The sequence below is a fragment of the Myxocyprinus asiaticus genome, chromosome 5 (genome assembly GCF_019703515.2).
Source record: "Myxocyprinus asiaticus isolate MX2 ecotype Aquarium Trade chromosome 5, UBuf_Myxa_2, whole genome shotgun sequence".
In the NCBI taxonomy this organism is placed as follows: domain Eukaryota; kingdom Metazoa; phylum Chordata; class Actinopteri; order Cypriniformes; family Catostomidae; genus Myxocyprinus; species Myxocyprinus asiaticus.
Window position 1 is genome coordinate 46,543,980 of NC_059348.1, and position 15,137 is coordinate 46,559,116.

Below are 15,137 nucleotides of genomic sequence, written 5' to 3' on the forward strand. Positions count from 1 at the left end.
GTGGCGGTAATGCAATATTTTGGTTTGCGAGCCGCCATAAAATAACAAGAATAAGAAGTCTGTCTCTTGTTTCAGTGGGGATCTGTTTTGATGCCGCACCAGTATGAGTGCACGCGCTTGCCGACGGCAGGTGAGGACGAAATGATAAATCAATGATTTGACACCCGATATTATAGATATTACAAACTGACTTGAATGTTGTAGAACTGCTACGCAAATTGCCGTAAGAAGCATTGCAAAACACTGAACAGTTTCCCTGTAGGAAGCTGCTTTCCGTCAGTGATTTGCTGTTATGGAGTCCTTGAGTTCAACTAGAGTAAATAAGTCAACTCTTTTACGATGCATAATAAATTGGCAGACAATAAAGCAAGGTTAATAAAGAAGTGTAGCTAATTTACTAATTATTTGTTGACACCTACTATTGAATGTGAACTGCACAGAAGTTAAATGTTGATTACAAGTAGTATATTTTTAATCATCTCATACATTTAACTTTTAAAATGCATTTGTCATACAGACTATTAAAGTGAAATTTAAAAATGAAATTGTGACCAGTTGCATCATATAAATGCAATAGACGTTTCTGTAAAAGTTTAAAAACAGGATATGTGGTTAAATACAATCTCAAAAAACCAACTTTGGCTATCACTAGAAATAACTTGAAACAACTAACAATCTAATATTAATATGAACCATCTTTAATATTTCATATACATCAAGTATGTCATTTTTTATATTTCGCACAAAACAATACTGCACTCAGGATTGATGTTCTTGAACTGTTACATTCACTAAGATAGATAGATAGTATGCTGAACTGAACAGCATTTGTTTCCTCCCCTCTATCTCAGATAGTACAATGGATGTGGAGATGGAGTGTTTGTCCTGTGGAGACGACCAGAGGTCAAATGTCGTTCTGTTCCACACAAAAGGAGCCCCATCAAGCCAGCTCATCATCTCACACCAGTCAGGTCACACAAAGACCTGCGAACCAGCTCGCCATACTCTCTCTGCTCGAGATGGGCTTCACAGAAACCCAAGCCGAGGAGATGCATGAAGGCGCGATAAAGAGCCGTGGAAAACATGTTCCCTCTGTACTGACAGCACTGTTAATCCTGGGCTTAAATCCCTCCAGTATCCTTAAAATAATGCAGAAATGTCCAAAGTTATATTCACTGAAGGGCATGGAGTTACAGCAACGCATTGATCATCTGAGGAAGCTGGGATTGGTAGAAGGTAATTTTCATGCTTTGATCAATTACCAGGCTTGGGGAGTAACGGAATACTTGTAATGCTGTTACATAATCAGGATACAAATATTGTGTAACTGTAATCTGTTACAGTTACATAAAAAGCCAATGTATTCAGATTAGTTACATTTGGTAAAAATAGGGATTACTAGCAGGATTACGATTTATAACAAAAAACAAACGATCCTCCTGACATGAAATGAAAAAGCCGCTGTTTGCTTTAGTGCAGAATACAGATATGATCAGATGCGCGCTCAAGATCTTTTCTGGTTCTCTCTCGTGACTCGCGTGAATCTGGTGCCACTTACTGTCGCATGCGCAAATAATATCTGTCTCACATCAACACTGTGCTCTTGAGGCAAACGAGGTCAAACCATTAAGGGCTGTTTCATCGCAATGGTCACTGGAGAAATATTATTATTTTTATTTGTGGAAATTTCGACATTCTTGTCTCTTCAATAGAGAAAAGGGAAACAACATTACAGTTCAGAGCAATTTAGAGGCTACCTTCCAGTTGTGAAGATGCAGTGATTTTCCAAGGACCTGACATATAAAGAAGTATTTAAAGGTAAGACCCACATGAAAATCACGTTAGCTAGGATAGCTAAAATTAGTCATAAGTGTTCCCAAATTTCGCTGTCCGACCGTCCGTCGATCGTTTTCGCTGTAGCAGGAATAGAAGCGGAGAAACGACCACTCCCCCCAGCGAACGGCCAGTATTCCAGTACACGGGACGCCTACTGTTGAAACTTTGTGACTTCTCATTTCCATCTTAAATTCAGCTGAAATGCTAAAATTGTTCTCTGAAATGCATTCATGTTGTAATCATAACTGCAGTAACTGGGACAGCATTTCTTTTCTTTTTTTCTTAGTTAAAAAATCCAGATTGTACACATGAAGACCAAATGAACTGAAAATGTTATTAAGTTCTTAAGGGAAAAGTGCAATGGATAATTTATCTGATTTTGATACATTTTGTTTTTATAAATGTATTGTTAAGAACAGTTCAAAAGTATGGGTGAGGAAGAAATACCGACAAATGTAACATTTAAAAACTCATAGAAAGTAGAAATACTAAATCAGGACACTAAAAAGGTTTATTTTGATCTTTTCTTTAAAACAGGATTTTATTTATTTTTTATTTATTTTTGTCATTAAAATCCTCCTTAAACATAAACAGAACCACCCATAAACATCAGCTGGTGAAGTTTGACTGTGGATCATGAGCAAGTAGAGGACAGACACTGGAGGCACTGCATTAATAATAATAATTATAATGATGATGATGATGATGAAGAAGATAGCTTGTGATCTACCTATTGCAGTCGGAAGTTAATGAATGGTCAGTGCCAATTAGTTTACATGCTAACTGCAGTACATGGCAGAATTTAACTTGGTAGTTTTCTTTTTTTTTTTTTTTATCTGAGATTTAGTTTAATGTTAACCAAGACATAATTCAGTGCATCTGTTCTAACTGTATTTGATTGATGAGAAAATAAACCATTTTCTGTAACAGAGGACTCACCTGATTTGGTTAAAAATGCTGAGTTGTTCACTGTCCCTGCTTTTCATGTTTTTTCTTATGTATAATAATAGCTACATTACTCAAATACGGTTTGTTTATATTCAGAAGGCATGATTAAAAGTCTTCGAGAACGTATTGCTTTTCTCTTTACTGTTCACTTAAGCGATCTTGAGGCAAATAAAAAGTAACAAAGTAATCTGATTACATTATTTTCATATTGAGGTAACTGAATTAAGTTACTGATTACATTGGTTACTAAGTAATAAGTATTTGTAACGAATTACATTTAAAAAGTAACCCTCCCAACCCTGTCGATTACTTAATAATAATAATAATGAAGACCTTTGTAAATGACTTATCCAATTGTATAAAGAGTATATTTCTACCAAGATAATGCTTAAACCATTGCAGTTTTATTACTGTAGGTTTCTAAAATCTGCCCTTTCCACAGGCAGTCTGCAGAGGGTGATCAGTCACTTCCCCAATGTCATGGTCCTGCCAATCAAGAGGGTAAATATGGTGTCTCGATTGCTCAGAGAAAAATGCCACTTCACCGTCCAGCAGGTCACAGACATCCTCAGAGACTCACCTGAGGTTTTGGAAGAGGATTTGACACGACTGGAATACAAATTTCAGGTAGGGCAGGTGTTACAGATGTACAAAAGAGAAATCCTCCATAGTAGCTATATTTGTGCCATAGCAATTTTTATGCACATTTTGATATATTGCAAGTGAACCGCTGCACGGAAACAATAAGATGCAAATAAAATCTCCAAAATGCGCAGAGAAAACCTATTGCTCCCTTGAGGTGGATGCATTTTTTAATCAATAGGGAGAAATGCGCATAAACTTTGATGGAAACACATTTACAGAATAAACTCCTATTGAATTTATTAGGAATACAAGATGCCCGTCAAAAAAGTAATGTGACTGAATAAGTCGTTCATAATTGGACTAATCAGCAGACCAATCATCGCATCTGAAATGTTGCTCTGGTCATCCTGAAATAATGGTGGACTGAAAATCCAAAGCCTGCATAGAGTTTGCAGAGAAAATAAGTTGAATACAAACTTGAACCATGCGGAAGAGCAGGTTTATTGACACTTGAAAAATATCTTATAGATTTGCATGGAAAAGTCATAAGGAAAGAGGAACACACACATTGTGCTCCCAGTACTGTGTGACGCGCTGTCGCTCACAGACATGAGACAAAGTTCTTGACAGTGTTTTGTCTACGTGTTCTAAAGCGCCAGTATTTTATGGCTACAATTTATCCGGAAGTGATAATTGTGTTCTTTTGAACAAATGGGATTGAAATGCAGCTTTATTCACACATTGTTTTTTGCGAAATTATGTTTTTTTGCATAAATTATATTCACAAATTGGATGGAAACATAGCTAATGTCAACTTTACTGATCTTCTGTGGCTGTTCTGTTAAATGTTTTTATTTATGGATTTTGTGGTAAGTGATACCCATAAAGGAATAGTTCATTCAAAAATTTACATTTTGTTGTCATCTACCCATCTCCATATCAGTTTAAACATGCATGATATCATTTTATTTTATTATTTTTTACCATGAAATGCCTTGGGTGTTAGCTAGCAGAATGTCCAGCCTGCTGTTTTCCATACAATGAAAGTGAATTGTGACTACGGCTGTCAAACCCCAAAAGAAAGAACAGTACCATTAAGATTAAAGTAATCCATATGAATTGTGCACAGTTTTCCAAGTCTTCTGAAAATATACACTCACTAAGCACTTAGGAACGCCTGTACACCTGCTCATGTATGCGATTATCTAATCAGCCTATCGTGTGGCAGCAGTGCAATGCATAAAAACGTGCAGATATAGGTCAGGAGCTTCAGAAATATTCACATCAACCATCAGAATGGGGAAAATATGTGATCTCTCTTCGACCATGGCATGATTATTGGTGCCAGACGGGCTGGTTTGAGGTTTTCTGGAGCTGCTGATCTCCTGGGAATTTTATGGACAACAGTCTCTAGAGTTTACTCAGAATGGTGCTAAAAACAAAAAACATCCAGTTAGCGGAAGTTCTATGGACGGAAACACCTTGTTGATGAGGCCAACAGAGAATAGACAGACTAGTTCAAGCTGACAGAAAGGCTACGTTAACTCAGATAACCGCTCTGAACAACTGTAGTGAGTAGAATAGCATCTCCTATTGCTCAACACGTAGAACCTTGAGGCGAATTGGCTGCAACAGCAGAAGACCACGTTAGGCACTTTATTTGGACCATAGTGCTCCTTATGAAGTGCTTGGGGAGTGTATGATTGCTTTGTGTGAAGAAAAGTCGCTATCCATTGAAAATCTTTTCTTTCGCCTTAGCTTTCAAATCTCATTTGTGCTTTAACACGTTCAAACCTGGTTGATGACAGAATTTCTATTTTTGAATAAACTCTTTTTAAATGTTGTTCTTATGATGTTTCACTATAGTGTGGTACATTTGAATCATTGTGAATCATATAGTTGATTAAGGGCATTTCTTTATATTATTTGCGGACTGACATACATGTTTTTTGCCCACAGTATGCATATTTCCGCATGGGTGTGAGGCAGGCAGAGATGGTGAAGGCGAAGCTATTCCGGTTTACTTTGTCCGAGCTGCGGTGTCGTCACAGTTTCCTTGAGCGGAGAGGACTGTACCAGACGCCAGACAAGAAGGGCCAAACACTTATCCTCAACCCCCCACTCAAAGACTTCCTCTGCGTCACCGAGGAAACCTACCTGACGCAAGTCGCTGTGGCAACGCCAGAAGAGTTCACTGTTTTTCGTAAGCTGATAGCAAGAGAGCAGGAAGAAGAGGAAAGAGAAGAGGAGTATAGCAGTGATGAGGAAGAGGAGTTATGTGAGGATGATGATGATGATGATGATGATGGACAGAACAGGAGAAAGCCTGACAAGAACACTGGCTACAAGAGGGACAAGAAATGAAGATGCATTTTGTACCATTTGCTCTTTATTTTTCTGTTTGGAAAGAATAAAACTGTTTATTCAGCATAATTCCTTAATGTTTTGTTGTTTGTTAGGGATTTCTGATAATGGAATTTCATGTTTTGTGTAAAAAAAATACAGCAACATATGCAAACAACTAGTATTTTCCTAGGAAGCAGTGTATCCTGTTGTGACTGATCACAACATTTGTATGGTCATTTGTTTGTTTTGGTGGTCATGCCAACATTTTTGTATATGATTTGCTTGTAAACCCTCCATCTCATTTATTGCTTTATAAGCTTTACCAGTGGATATGAGGTGCGTAGTAGTGGGCAGGAACATCAATGTAATAATAGTGTTAGTGTTAGTTTATCTGAACGGCCTGCCATGGTTTGGGTCAGCACAATTTACACCAAATGTTGAGTAACCATGGAGAGCCTGAAGAGTGTTAGCGATGAGCGATCATTTACAGACCTGTGCGCATCAGTGGAACGCCTGCTCTCTGATAACAAGGGCAGATCTGTGATGTATTGATCTGGGGAGACAGTCTAATGGAGGCGTGGATCGAAGCAGAGGTTGCAGCACATTTGGCTGTATGGAAAAGGTAAGTTATTTGAACACTTATTTAATCAATAATAAACGATGTATCTGTTTTTCATTCTCTATAGGCCATGTGTTACCACACCATTGATAAAACTTGAAAATGAACAATATTGCTTTGTAGACTATAAATGCGTTAGTACTATGACGTGTGTATTAAAGACAGGCAAGAGGACATTTTACATCAGAACAACAACATTATTTTTTTTTATTATTATTATTTTTGCATAGATTTGCAAGAGCAGTAAATAAGATGTATCTTCCTGACATGGCTTTGGAATGAGTAGTGTAGTTAAGAATTTCAAATGAAACTTTAATGAGGTCTATTAAGCTGATCTAATTCCACTAAACAATAGATTTAAAAAATATTTAGTTCTGATTGTACAAAAAACATTTCATACTGCTTTTTTAACTTGACATCCATTTTATGGGTTTCTCACAGGGATTTTAAAAGTTCTATTGGGAAAAACCTCAGAAAAATGTTTAAACATCCATTCTGATAATATAGATAGTGTATGGACTATCTGTTTGTTCTTTTTCATTGTTGAGACCCACATACTATCAGCTGGGATGAGATACAGAGAAATGAGAGGTGAAAAGAGATTGTCATTAAAAACATGGAAGTATCAGGGAATTTTTCAATTGTGATTTCCAGGTCCGGAAAAGTCAATTAAATCTTAAAAGATTTTGGGAATAAGCATTGAAAACTTTCTATAGTCAATACAAATATTACTAGTTAGGCAATGCTCAACTAAAATATTTAATCTTAACATTGCTTTGTGAGTGCAATCTTTATAAAATGATTCTTTCTTTTTATGCTTATCCAGTAATCATGAATGACAGGAACAGTCATTCGTTTTAGATTTGCACAGGATCTCCCAAACAAATTGATAGGATTCAGGCCATTATAACCATTTAAAATGAGTTTTATTTCCATGTACTGTAGTGGTATGAACATGTTTCAGAAACCTTATCCTTCATTTACAGGTCATACCGTGTTAACATTAAATGATGCTCATGTTTCTATGTTTGTTCCTGTTTTCTGTAGGTAGACAAACCGTAGGGGTGATCCACTGTTCCTATCTCAGCGTATGGAGGAGTCTTCTTTAGCTGGAGACAGATTCAGGAGTGAATGCACTTCAGCCACTCTCAGTATGAGTCCACCTCTCCTTGTTAACATCTCTGTGGAGTGGCTCTCCATAATGAAAAACAGACACATGGATCTGTTCCTCATCCCTACTGTTCTACTAACGTCTTGCACAATGCTGGTCAACCCTGTACTGTTTCTCGGCATCCTGTGTTTTCCTTCACTACGTCAGGAGACCCGCTACCTGCTCCTTGCTAACACGCTCTTCGCTGACATGCTCTTCCTCACCATAAACCTCGCAGTTGTGTCCTGCAACAAAGTGGGCATGTTCTTGCCCCACATGCTGTGCGAGTTTATGATGGTAAGCACGGTAACCACATACAGCTGTTCCGTGCTCACCCTCACACTGATGGTCATCGACACATATGTGGCGGTACGCTGGCCGCTACGTTACAATGAGATTCTCCCAGCATCCCGGGCCAGGAAGATAATAATAAGCTTATGGGTTGTGGCATCATTGTGCCCAGTTTCTCTTCTTGTAATGTTTGAGTTGGTGATGGAAAACAGCCAACAAAAGCGGCCGGTGTGTTTGGTGTTGATTGCGTTGTTCTCATTGGATCAGAAGATGAAGATTGGCGTTCATTTGTACTTCATCTTTGCCGTTAGCCTCTGCACTGCTCTCATTGTGTACTGTTACATTCGTCTCTACATCATAACAAAGACTTCGGGGATATGGCGTAGTCGGTACTCCCGAGCACGGATGACACTCCTGGCTCACACTCTGTTGCTCATGATGTATTTCATTCCTGCACTGGTCTTTGCAGTTGAGCTGGCTCTTTTAAAGCAAGATGCTACTCTGAGTGATGTAGGAGTGTGGATTGACTTGGTGAACATGTGCGTGCTTATGTTGCTGCCACGCTCTTTCACTCCTTACCTGTACATCCTGCGCTATCGTGAGATTTACAAGACTCTTCAGCAGGTGTTGTGGAAAAAGAGACGTCTCAGCCAGATCAGTGCAGCCTAGTCGAGCTGACTTGAGGCAAGAGGCTTGCAAAGCCACCTAGCGTTCCTCTAGAAATTTGAGGATGATTGGGCAAAAAGTGGATTTAAAAACAACACACGTCTCCACCCAGAAAGTGACAATATTATATGACTGACTTATGACTATACATATTCATATGTTATACTATTTTTCGATGAATGCATTTTACTGTTAACATGAAGGTAATGAAGGCACCGCTCTGGAATGGATGCATTGAATCTTATATTAATCAGAATCAGAATGAGCTTTATTGCCAAGTATGCTTACACATACAAGGAATTTGTCTTGGTGACAGGAGCTTCCAGTGTACAACAATACAAAAACAATACAAAAACAGTAGCAAGACGTAGATAATAATAAAAAATAAAAAATAATTATACACATACATACAGACACACACATACATACATACACATGGGTAGTGCAAATCTAATACAATCTGTTATGTACAGTGTAAATACAAATCTGTTATGTACAGTGCAAATGTTTTTTTTTTGTTTTTTTTTCCCAGAGGAATGAAATGGCAGAAGAGGCTGGATGTATTGGATAAATATAAGAAAGACTAAACTGTGTATTGCACATAGTTATTGCTCAATGGGGCAATTTAACTGTTCATAAGATGGATAGCCTGAGGGAAAAAAACGTTCATGTGCCTGACGGTTCTGGTGCTCAGAGCTCTGAAGCGTCGGCCTGAAGGCAACAGTTCAAAAAGGTAGTGGGCAGGGTGAGTGGGGTCCAGAGTGATTTTTCCAGCCTTTTTCCTCACTCTGGAAGTGTATAGTTCTTGAAGGGGGGGGCAACCAATAATCCTCTCAGCAGTCCGAACTGTCCTTTGTAGTCTTCTGATGTCTGATTTCGTAGCTGAACCAAACCAGACTGTTATTGAAGTGCAGAGGACAGACTCAATGACTGTCGAGTCATTGATAATTCAGCAACCTGAATTATCTTCACAATGCAACTATATAAATTACAGACATATACCTTGGCTGCGCCATGATTTTGCATACTGTCAGAGAATGTACTGCTAGTATGAACACATTCTTGGACCTACTTTATATGGGAACATGGACACTGTCCCGTGACCCGAATATATGACATAGTAACAACAACCGTGAAAACCATTTACTCTGCAGCTCTAGTGGCATAAGAAAAGGGTTCAGTGGATCCGTGCTTCAGAATCTTACCAGATGTAGTAGGTCATCCTGGAATTTTTTGCTGATATGAATACTGAGGATTCGGACACCCTACTCCATTGACACTGCTTTTGGCATACTATATTAAGGAAGTATGCATTTTCGGATGCAGCCTTTGTTCTGCATGCCCAGTTTCCCACTATATTGCTTCAAACTCTTGTATGCCTATGTTGACAGTCAAAAGTCGATAGAGCTGTTTTGTTCTCATGGTAAGATTTAATAAATTAGCATTTTTTACATGGTTGTGACTTCCTCCAGTTTCCTATAAGCGATCAGTCTTTAACCTGTGTGGCACTTAAACCTCTAAGTTAAACAATCAATCAGGCCAAAAATAAGTGTAAATGTTATATAATAGTTCTGATTCTAGGAAGACATATCAATAATAATGCCTTGGTCCAGAGTCTCTGAGTGCAATTCAGATCCATTTAGCTGTGAAGTGATATTTACCTGTTTTTTACATCTCTATGGAGACCATCAACAAGTGTGTCTGTGACAAATCAACATCTGTCCACTGAATCACTTACCACAGTCCACAGGAAGGAGAGACACATTTTGTTTCTTTCTGTCCTGGACTGGACACACAAACACATGCAAAGAGATGGAAACTCTGATGGAGGGAAGGTCTGAGCGTTTCTTCCTAGCAGCAGAAGACCTCTTTTTATCTTTGCTGTGCACGTTTGGCAACTGGTACAATAGATCAGGTCGAGCAGAGCTTCATGGACATTTTTCAAATTTTTCGAATTCCTCTGAAAACCCAGTAGAGATGTTTGCGCACGAGTGGCATGGATTTCTCCCTCCCTACCACACAAGGGTACTCCAGATATGCCCCATTTTGGCGTTCCTGGCCATGCTGCTGACCACTCCAGTTCTTCTTGTACGAATAATGTCCCGTGTTGACCTGCGGCAACAGACGCGTTACCTTCTCCTGGCTAACGTTCTCTTCAGCGACCTGCTCTTTGTTTGCTTGAACATCCTGAGTGCATGCATCAATTCAGCTGGTGTTTTGATGACGGAGTGGCCCTGTGCCATGCTGCTCTTCCTATTGGGGGTCTTATACAGCTCTGGAGTACTAAGTGTCACTGCAATGGTGCTGGATACCTGTTTTGCAGTGTTAGCACCTCTTCACTACCTGGCCCTGTGGCCTGTGTCCCGAACCTATGGAGCAATTGCTGCCATCTGGGCCGTCTCAGTCTTTTTCCCTGCAGCATCTATTGGCATCTTTGTGTGGTACCACAGTACAGGCCCTTGTGCACTCCACATCTGTTCAATGCCTTTACTGATGGTTTTAACAGTGAGCCACTTTCGCCCACTGCATGTCTCCATGTTGCTGACGGTCACTGGTATCATTGTCATCCTCCTTCTGGTGTTTTCTGGTTATATCATCCTCTACTGTTGTACCCGGAATTCAGGCGTGTGGAAGGGCAAAGCCTCATCCCGTGCCAGAGGAACATTTCTTATTCATTATCTCCACCTTTTTCTGTCTTTCTGTCCTATGCTGATTTTAGTTATAGAACTGATGCTTTACAGCCACCAGAGTAAGACTCTGAACCTCAGAGCCAACCTGTGGGTGTCTCTGGTTGTGTGTAATGTCTTACTAATCTTGCCCAAAGGCTTAGCACCTTACCTGTATGGGCTCCGGTACAGAGAACTATGCGGAGTGCTGTTCCAGTTCTTTAGGTTGAGGAGGCCAGCAACCATCACACCTGTGATGTAAAGATAGTAGAATGTGGCTAGGAGTGAATTGTTCATATGCTGAATTGATCCTGTGAAGAAGACTTTTGAAATGAGGGTTACTGTGCTTTCCCGCATCTCCTTCAGTCAAAACATTAAATTAGCTAGCTTTGATGATGCTGTTATAATGCTCAACTGGGATTTTGTTCACAGAAGGAAATTAAAGCAAGTGAGATTAAAAGGTTTGACACATGAAAATGGAAAACATTAGGAAGATCATGGCATTCACACTAAGGTTTTCAGAATAATCGAAAATCTAAATTGAAGAGTTGTGGTAATTGGGATATTTAAGTACTTGATGCATTTTTAGTAATAACAATACACAAATAATAATAATAATTATATATATATATATATATATATATATATATATATATATATATATATATATATATATATATATATATACACACATACATACACTTCGGAAAACCATTATTACATTAATTCCAAGTCTAAGTATTGTTTTCAGAGTTAGAACCAGTGTTCCTGTCACCTTACAAAATATAACCATGATTACCATTCTTTCATATATTCTTACCATCTTCATATATTACTACTTATTGTTTCCACTGTAATAAATTACGATCCTTGAAAAAGTCTAAAAGTCTTTCATAATCAATCCCATGTCATTGTGTTTGTTTGATTGACATAGTAATAAAAAAGTTACCGCCGTTTTATTGGAGAATAACTGTAACTGTTATTTTGGCGTAAATATTGATACTTATATAATTTTAGTAGTACATGCTACTAATGTAAAAGGCAATCAGAGCACAGAAGCTTTACCTGAAAAGTTGCCAAACGCTCGCGCCTTTTTGGACAAAACGGGGTTCGGTTTTCTTCAGTAGCTTCAATGATTATGACTACAGTCATTGCAGTTTTGGATTATTTGAAAAGGTACTCTGTGATTTAATAATAATAATAATAACAACAACAACTTCAATATGTTATTTTATCGGGGGTTTTCCTCAGCTTTGTCTCTATTCATGGCATGCCCGAAAACGCGCGAAATACCCGCGAAATTATTGACATAACCACGAGATGGCGGCGTTGGCTGAGTTGTCCTTTGGCGAGTTTTTTATACTAATTAGATTACATTTTATATAAAGTAAGCCGGCCTGTCTTATGCCGTATTAAGTTTAAAATTCTTCTCCTGACATACAAAGCTCTCAATGATCTGCCACCTCGTTATATATGTGATCTGCTGCATCCATAAACACCAGCACGCACTCTTCGTTCTTCTGATTCCAAATTGTTGTCTATCCCCAGATTTCGTCTGTCCACTTTTGGTGGGAGATCCTTCAGTGTAATTGCAACTAAACTGTGGAACTCTCTACCTCAGAGCCTCCGTGACATCTCCTCTATTTTTATCTTTAAATCTCATCTTATATCACATCTTTTCTCAGCGCATTATCTATCACTGATTTATGTTTTCTTTCCCCCTTTGTAATTGAGACGTAACTTCTGTTGAAATGTATATTAATGTACTTGTCCTGTTAAATGTATATGGAGTGTAAATGTCCTTGAGCTTGTGGAAAGGCGCAATATAAATAAAACTTATTATCATTATTATTATTATTACCATACATTATCCCATAGTGTATCATATATTATATGACTGGTTTCATGTATACATCTACAAATAATTTTTGTATTCAGTATTTTTATGACCACGCCAGGAAGCTCCCTCAGGTGTCACTCCAGTCCAGTTATGTCACGCCAAAGACTTTCTAGCAAAACAGTCCACTGTCGGCCATCTTCGGAACACTCTCGGGAGGCTATTTCCAGTCATGCCAGTGCAGCTCCTATCTACTTGAATGGAGAAAGACCAAAATCTCAAAAACGGTTGGTCAAGATTACGATCAAAGAACATACTTCAAATCAGCAATAAAATCTTACAATACTGGTATAATAATTGTGATTCTCTACCTCATATTACGCTTAAAAACGCAATTTTCCCGGCTTATATCGCTAATGCGCATTCTAAAGTTGATTGACAGGTGATGTCTGTATCTAAAAGGTGATTGGCTCTTTGAACTATAAGGCGGGACTTCCTTTCTACATCCGTTGACCGTTGGGCTCTCACTCTTAGAGCTCCTTGCTTAAGCGTTCCAATTTCTCCCAATAATTTTAATAGAAGTGGCCCATCTCTGCTAAATGCTCTCTGGTCACGCTTTCCTTTTGCCTAATCTGACCGGAGAACTACGTTGTTTCAGCGTTCAGTTACAGGAAAAGAAAAAAAAAAAAAAAAATATATATACATATATATATATATATATATATATATATATATATATATATATTGCCAGCCTTAAAATAGCATCATACACGTTAATACTCTCTTACTACTAAAATACTTTTACACATTTATTCTCAATCTAAATAACATAAATCCATTGTTTTGATTGTAAAATAACATCTATATTTGTGTTATGACAATATTATGGGGTTTAGTACAGTTCATAGGACTGTTCAAGTTTGCCATGAACGTCGCTACAAAATTTCACAAACTAGCTGTGTCCCAAACGACACACTATACACTATGCACTTACAAAATATACTATGTACTCAGCCATGTAGTGTATGAATTTTCAAAGTCTAGTATCATCCCAAATGGAACACTTAACGGTTTTTTACTAGACGGAAGCGTTCGCCATTTAACAGCTGACAGAAGTGATGTTTCAAACCCAAGCGTTGTGTTGCCGCTAGCTTTAGCACGCTATCCACCCTCAGTTCAACACTTACACTGGCGGCCAAAAGTTTGGAATAATGTACAGATTTTGCTGTTTTGGAAGGAAATTGGTACTTTAATTCACTAAAGTGGCATTCAACTGATCACAAAGTATAGTCAGGACATTACTGATGTACAAAACAACACCATCACTATTTGAAAAAAGTCATTTTTGATCAAATCAAGACGGGCCCCATTTCCAGCAGCCATCACTCCAACAACTTATCCTTGAGTAACCATGCTAAATTGCTAATTTGGTACTAGAAAATCACTTGCCATTATATCAAACATAGCTGAAAGCTATTTGGTTCGTTAAATGAAGCTTAACATTGTCTTTGTGTTTATTTTTGAGTTGCCACAGTATGCAATAAACTGGCAAGTCTTAAGGTCAATATTTGGTCAAAAATAAAAAAAATAAAAAAAGAAAGAAACCGCTTTCTCTAGAAACTCATCAGTCAATCATTGTTTTGAGGAATGAAGGCTATACAATGCTTGAAATTGCCAAAAGCCTGAAGATTTCACACAAAGGTGTACACTACAGTCTTCAAAGTCATAAGGACAACTGGCTCTAACTAGGACAGAAAGAGATGTGGAAGGCCAGATGTACAACTAAACAAGAGGATAAGTACATCAGAGTCTCTAGTTTGAGAAATAGACACCTCACATGTCCTCAGCTGACAGCTTCATTGAATTCTACCCGCTCAACACCAGTTTCATGTACAACAATAAAGAGAAGACTCATGGGTGCAGGCTTTATGGGAAGAATTGCAAAGAAAAAGCCACTTTTGAAGCAGAAAAACAAAAAGAAAAGGTTAGAGTGAGCAAAGAAACACAGACATTGGACAACAGATAATTGGAAAAGAGTGTCATGGATCTTAACCCCATTGAGCTTTTGTGGGATCAGCTAGGCTGTAAGGTGTGTGAGAAGTGCCCGACAAGACAGCCACATCTATGGCAAGTGCTACAGGAAGTGTGGGGTGAAATGTCACTTGAGTATCTGGACAAACTGACAGCTAGAAT

The 15,137-nt window shown here is 38.3% G+C and overlaps 3 protein-coding genes across 3 annotated transcripts; all 3 read left to right on the top strand.

Moving 5' to 3' along the window:
- The first annotated feature begins 4 nt into the window (after positions 1 to 4).
- On the top strand, positions 5 to 5,872 carry LOC127440341 (transcription termination factor 4, mitochondrial-like). The gene is made up of 4 exons (XM_051696878.1): positions 5 to 130; positions 852 to 1,236; positions 3,227 to 3,411; positions 5,329 to 5,872. Exons 1-4 carry the CDS (start codon positions 104 to 106, stop codon positions 5,731 to 5,733), a joined length of 1,002 nt encoding a protein of 333 aa, XP_051552838.1. The 5' UTR covers positions 5 to 103; the 3' UTR covers positions 5,734 to 5,872.
- A 330-nt stretch (positions 5,873 to 6,202) lies between these two features.
- On the top strand, positions 6,203 to 9,091 carry LOC127440340 (probable G-protein coupled receptor 148). Its single transcript, XM_051696877.1, has 2 exons — positions 6,203 to 6,337; positions 7,382 to 9,091. Exon 2 carries the CDS (start codon positions 7,425 to 7,427, stop codon positions 8,442 to 8,444), a length of 1,020 nt encoding a protein of 339 aa, XP_051552837.1. The 5' UTR covers positions 6,203 to 6,337; positions 7,382 to 7,424; the 3' UTR covers positions 8,445 to 9,091.
- Positions 9,092 to 9,265: 174 nt separating this feature from the next.
- LOC127440339 (probable G-protein coupled receptor 148) lies at positions 9,266 to 11,700 on the top strand. Its single transcript, XM_051696876.1, has one exon. It carries the CDS (start codon positions 10,254 to 10,256, stop codon positions 11,367 to 11,369), a length of 1,116 nt encoding a protein of 371 aa, XP_051552836.1. The 5' UTR covers positions 9,266 to 10,253; the 3' UTR covers positions 11,370 to 11,700.
- The last annotated feature ends 3,437 nt before the right edge of the window (positions 11,701 to 15,137 follow it).